The sequence below is a fragment of the Bison bison genome, unplaced genomic scaffold (assembly GCF_000754665.1).
Source record: "Bison bison bison isolate TAMUID 2011002044 unplaced genomic scaffold, Bison_UMD1.0 scf7180017864519, whole genome shotgun sequence".
In the NCBI taxonomy this organism is placed as follows: Eukaryota; Metazoa; Chordata; class Mammalia; order Artiodactyla; family Bovidae; genus Bison; species Bison bison.
In genome coordinates, this window is record NW_011495072.1 from 6,023,547 (window position 1) to 6,029,546 (window position 6,000).

Consider the following 6,000-nt stretch of genomic DNA (forward strand, 5'->3'; position numbering starts at 1 on the left):
TCAGATTTGAATTCCTTTTGATTGTTAATGAATTTATTTCTTGGGCCTCTCTAGATCTTCATTTTGTAAGTTACCTATGCATTTTATCTTTTGCCTATGTTTCTAATGAGATATCAATTTTCCTATTATTTTTTTATATATTAAGGATATAATCTTTTGCCTATCACTGTTCCATATGACCTCTCAAAACTAAGTAGAAGAATTTGGAAAGGAAGAATAGCTTATTAAAATCCTTTTTAGCTTACCTATGTGTTTGGCTAAACTGAGCATTCAACAAAAGGAAAATAGACTTGATTAATAGCTGACCGGATAAATAAGAAAGTGAAAGGAGGTGATGGCTTCAGCAGCTCATCCCATACCTGTTCTCTCACTCCAGTACAAAGTAAGATATTCTCAAGGGCTGGACCTTTGAGAATTTGAGAATTTTCCCTCAGGAAGAACATGACTTGCAATAAATGTAATATTGATGCTTCCTCTTACATCACAAAATTGCTGCTGTTAGACACTAATTTTTAATTTCTTGTTCCAAGGAATGTCATAAGTAGTTGTTTGAATCTCAAACTATTGACTATTTTTTTCAGTGAAACCTTCTCCTTTGTCTTAACTGGTGAAGATGGGAGCCGGTGGTTTGGTTACTGTAAGAAGCTCTTGGTAAGTCCCAGACCTGTGTTCCAGGCAGCTTTGGTCAAGAAACAATAGAGTCAGACTGGGAACTTCAGAAGCATAATTTCTAGATGAGTCTGGGGGCTACTCAATGATCTGTGTATTACAAAGAAGCTATGTTAGCTTTAAACAGTAAGAGCAGGGTGGAGGTTAGCCACAGAGTGTTTTGGAATAGAAAGGGTATGGATTTATTTTATTTGTCTGTAATAGATAATGAAAGCACTGACATTGTAACTGAAGTCAGTCTGCTTATGTTTGAGGAATGGAGTACAATGAGCTAGTCGAGGGAGCTCTGAGTTACTTTCTTCTTGCTTAGATGCCTTCATTAAGCTGGAATGAATCATACCATCTTTTTTTTTTTTTTTTTAGCATTTTTCCATCTTTCAGTGTTCCCTGAGAATGAGACCTTTGGTTCCTACTCTATACTAAGGAGTATTAAGAGGTATAAATAGTCCAAATTAGTAAAGACTTGTGCTACTTAATTTTTGCTTTGTTGTTATTGTTGTTGTTTAGCCAGAAGGCAAAGGAAAGCGACTCCCTGAGGTATACTGCATGGTCAGTCGCCTAGGCTGCTTCAACCTTTTTTCAAAGGTGAGTGGAGAATGGGTGCTATGAAAGATGGTGTCCTTTCTGAGCCCTGAGTACATCTTTGTTTCTGATGGCTTCACTAGGCAATGTTAAGTGGCATAGACTTTTAACATTCTACTTTAGAAAGGGTTTTCCTTTAGTAGATTCGAACTACAGGTTTGAAGGCTTAAACTTAGATCTCTAAACCACATGATGTTGCCCTGTAATCCTCACTTGGGTTTGCTAAACCTTGCTGCTTAAAGCGGAACTTTGCCTGAAGTTTATCTTATCTCATGTCTCTCCCAAGCACCAAACTGCAGGATATTATTGTGTTACTTTCTTTGCCCCTTCCTTGGTGATATAAAAAGGGGCTCCTTTCTAAAATTAAATTGATCTATTTTTGTAACTTTTCTTAGAGATTTAAAGATACCTCCAAGAGAAAGGAGGCCTTTAATGAACTTTTATTAAAGGTGGCAGAAGCTTATCTGTCTTAAAATCTGGTGATCGTATTATTTTCAAGTTTGTGCAGTTCCTTTAATAGGATTTCAGTTTTTCAGTTCCTTTAATAGGATTCTTTTATGTTTTTGAACTGAGTCCTTAATTAAAAAAAAAAAAAGATATGTTTTGTGTATGTAGATTCTAGACGAAGTAGAGAAAAGAAGAGAAATGTCTCCAGCTTTGGTTTACCCCTTCATGCGAAGTGTCATGGAAGCTCCTTTCCCAGCTCCTGGACGCACCATCACAGTGAAGAGCTACCTCCCTGGGGCTGGAGATGGGGTAAGTTAGTTAATTTTGAGGAGACTCGCTAGCTGCCAACATGCAGTCCTTATGCTAGTAGACCTTACGTGATAGAAACCTTTCTCCTTTTCATAAATTACACAGAGTGTGTTTCAGTCGCAGAAGCACTAGAGAATCATCCAGTTCATCTGTGAGATTGTTGATCCTAGACCCCAAGAACCAGAGGTTTCTCTACCATTCATAGATTGAACCACTCATAAGTTGACCTGCAAGAGGTCAATTTCAATATGACAAATGTTGTCCGGTGGGATAAAAGATTTCACCAGAAATTTATGGCATGAAACTATAAAGTATTAAGTCTTGAGATCAGTGTAGGCTGCTTCACAAACTGCAGCAGCCCCTCTCTCTCGAATTTAATCTGTAAAAGAGTGATAGGGTCCATTAGTATTGTCATTAGGGATCTTTTCCCACCTCAGCTCCCCTAATTGAAGTGTTTGCATTTCAGTCCATTGAACTGTGCCGACCACTGGACTCACGGCTGGAACATGTTGATTTTGAGTGTCTCTTTAAGTGCCTGAGCGTGTGCCATCTCATTCGAGTCTGTGCCTCTCTCCTTTTGGAGCGGAGGGTAATCTTTGTCGCCAACAGCCTAAGGTGAGAAATAAGTAAGATATGTCACATCAGACTGGGGTTTTACTTGTTCTTAGTGTTTTAGAATTTGGCCATATTAAAAAAAAAACAAAAACGTTTAGGTAGGATCTCAATTACTTAATGCTGTAGAGACATGGATAATACAAAAGCTAATTGTGTTCAGCTATACCAGTCTCTTTTGAGGATTGCAATTAATTTGCCTTTAAAATGTGTTTTGTTGAAACTTGTTAAAAATTGGTATTGATTCTCTGAGTATACACTAGTTTTTAGCAATATAAATTGTGGGAAACAACTGGATTGAGATTAAAGATTTTCAGAAAATTAAGTTAAAAATTAAATAGAATGTTAATGAGTAATCACAGAATTGTTCATCTGCAATCACTGGTTTGTAATGCTGTAATGTCATATCTGACATGCTTACCATATGTTGCTGTTAATGTGATATCAGTTTGCTTTCTCCTCTGGCTAGCACCCTGTCAAAATGTGGTCATGCAGCGGTTGCCACACTGTATCCATTCACCTGGCAGCATACCTACATCCCGGTCCTGCCAGCATCTATGATTGACATTGTGTGCTCACCTACTCCATTCCTTATTGGAATCCTGTCTTGCTCCTTACCACAGCTCCAGGACCTACCCATTGAAGAGGTAATATGGGAGAATTAGTACCTGTGAAAAAGATTGCAGCACTGGCAAATGAAAACAAGTGATTTTTAACAGTGACGGATATGTCATTAATTAATGATAATATGTACTTATTATTGTTATGCTATCATATTTTTGTATCTGCTTATTAAAATGAGAAAAATACTATAGTACACATGAATCTGAAGTTATATCTTATTTATAGCACTGAACCATGGGCTAATTCTTGTGTTATTCTGAAGAATAGGTCTTTTTTTTTTTTAAATCATGCACAAAAACTACTCTGGGTTAATTTTTAAATTCTTTCAAAGATAACATACATATAGAACAAAATGTATAGCTCAGTTAATTATCACAAAGTGAATGCTAATGGTAACCAACATTAGAATAGAATAGAGACATTACAGCCCTGGAAACAAAGTCCTCATCATGCCTTCTTTTTCTTGTTTTAAAATTTTTTTTTAATTATTCTTATTTATTGTTTGGCCATATTGTGTGGCATGTGGGATCTTAGTTCCTGACCAGGGATCAAACCTCTGCCCCTACACTTGGAGCTTGGCATCTTGACCACTGGACTGCCAGGGAAGTCCCCCTCATGCTTTCCTCTAATCACTGTTCTCTAACCCCACTCCTTGCAAAAGGTAACTATTATCTTGAATTTTGATGCTCATTTTCTTGTTTTTCTTTATAACTTAACATCCTGGGCATGTATCCCTAGACAATATAGTTCAGTTTTGCCTGGTTTTAAGCTTGATATAAATGGATTCATACAGCAATATTTTTCTTTTCTTTTTTTTTTCTTAGTCTGGCTTCTTTCAAGCAACATTATATCTTTAAGATTCACCCATGTTGTGAGTTTAACAGTAGTTTGATCATTCTGATTGTGTATAGTAATCCATTGTGTGAATGTACTGCAATTTTCTCATCCATTCTACAGTTGATGGACATTTGAGTTGTTTCCAGTTTGGAGTTATTATTAATAATGCTGCTATAAATATTCTTGTTCATGACCCTTGGTACATATGTGCATACAGTTTTATGGGCAAATATTTGGAAATGGAATTGCTGGGTCATAGAGAAAACATATCTTCAACTTTAGTAAGTAAAGTCAAGCTTTTCCAAAGTACTTGTGCCAAGTTAAACTTCTTCCAGCAGTGTATGAGAGTTCCTGTTGCTCCATGTCCTTGTCAGCCCTTGTTGTGATCAGTTCATATAATTTAGCTTATCAGATAGTTGTATTTTATTTTGGTTTTATTGGTATTCCTTGATTATGGTTGAGGGTGAGCATCTTTCTATATGTTTATTAGCCATTTGAATGTCAATTTTTGTAAAATCCATAGGCTGTCCTTCTGCTGAATTGATTACTTTCATTGATTTGTAAGAGGCCTTTTCATACTCTGAATATGAACTCCTTTGTGGTTTGGCTTTTCATTCTCCAAAAAGATTTTTTTTAAATATGGAAATGCTCTTAATTTTAATGTGGCCAGAACTGTCAATCTTTTTTTTTTTTTTTTAATGGTTAGTGTTTTTGTGTGTGTGTGTGTGAACTGCTTAAGTTTTTCTTAATATTAGCTTCATGGAAATAGCCTCCTCTGTTAGTTCCTGAAAGCTTTATTATAATGCCTTTAATTTTTGGCTCTTAAGCCTGGGGATTGATTTTTTATTTTATTTTTTTGTATATAATAGGAGGTAGGGAGAATTCCCTGGCAGTCTAGTGATTAGGACTCAGCACTTTCACTGCTGAGGATGTCAGTTCAGTCCCTGGTTGGGGAACTAAGATCTCACAAGCTGCGCGATATGACCAAAAAAGAAAGAAAGGAGGTAGGGATCATTTCATTTTTTTAAATATGGATAGCCTACTATCCGAGTACCACTTACTGAAAAAACTCTTCTTTATTACACTGATGGGTTAACCTCCCCCCTCCAATTTTTTTGAGAAATGATTTACATATAACATTGTGTTAGTTTAAATGTACAACATAATGATATGATTTTAGAAAAGGCAGAGGAACCAGATATCAAATTGCCAACATCCGCTGGATCATGGAAAAAGCAAGAGAGTTCCAGAAAAACATCTATTTCTGGTTTATTGACTATGCCAAAGCCTTTGACTGTGTGGATCACAATAAACTGTGGAAAATTCTGAAAGAGATGGGAATACCAGACCACTTGATCTGCCTCTTGAGAAATCTATATGCAGGTCAGGAAGCAACAGTTAGAACTGGACATGGAACAACAGACTGGTTCCAAACAGGAAAAGGAGTGCGTGAAGGCTGTATATTGTCACCCTGCTTATTTAACTTCTATGCAGAGTGCATCATGAGAAACGCTGGAGTGAAAGAAACACAAGCTGGAATCAAGATTGCCGGGAGAAATATCAATCACCTCAGATATGCAGATGACACCACCCTTATGGCAGAAAGTGAAGAGGAACTCAAAAGCCTCTTGATGAAAGTGAAAGAGGAGAGTGAAAAAGTTGGCTTAAAGCTCAACGTTCAGAAAACGAAGATCATGGCATCTGGTCCCATCACTTCATGGGAAATAGATGGGGAAACAGTAGAAAACAGTGTCAGAGTTTATTTTTGGGGGCTCCAAAATCACTGCAGATGGTGACTGCAGCCATGAAATTAAAAGACGCTTACTCCTTGGAAGGAAAGTTATGTCCAACCTAGATAGCATATTCAAAAGCAGAGACATTACTTTGCCAACAAAGGTCCATCTAGTCAAGGCTATGGTT

At 36.9% G+C, this 6,000-nt stretch overlaps 1 protein-coding gene across 3 annotated transcripts in view; it reads left to right on the forward strand.

Moving 5' to 3' along the window:
• The window catches only part of DENND2C (DENN/MADD domain containing 2C), a 94,259-nt gene that overhangs the window by 73,375 nt on the left and 14,884 nt on the right, over positions 1-6,000 (forward strand). For all 3 annotated transcript variants that reach the window (XM_010830761.1, XM_010830762.1, XM_010830763.1), the window contains exons 10-14: positions 582-651; positions 1,177-1,254; positions 1,867-2,007; positions 2,474-2,622; positions 3,089-3,266. In XM_010830761.1, coding sequence (XP_010829063.1) covers positions 582-651; positions 1,177-1,254; positions 1,867-2,007; positions 2,474-2,622; positions 3,089-3,266 — 616 coding nt within the window. The remainder of the gene's footprint in view (positions 1-581; positions 652-1,176; positions 1,255-1,866; positions 2,008-2,473; positions 2,623-3,088; positions 3,267-6,000) is intronic.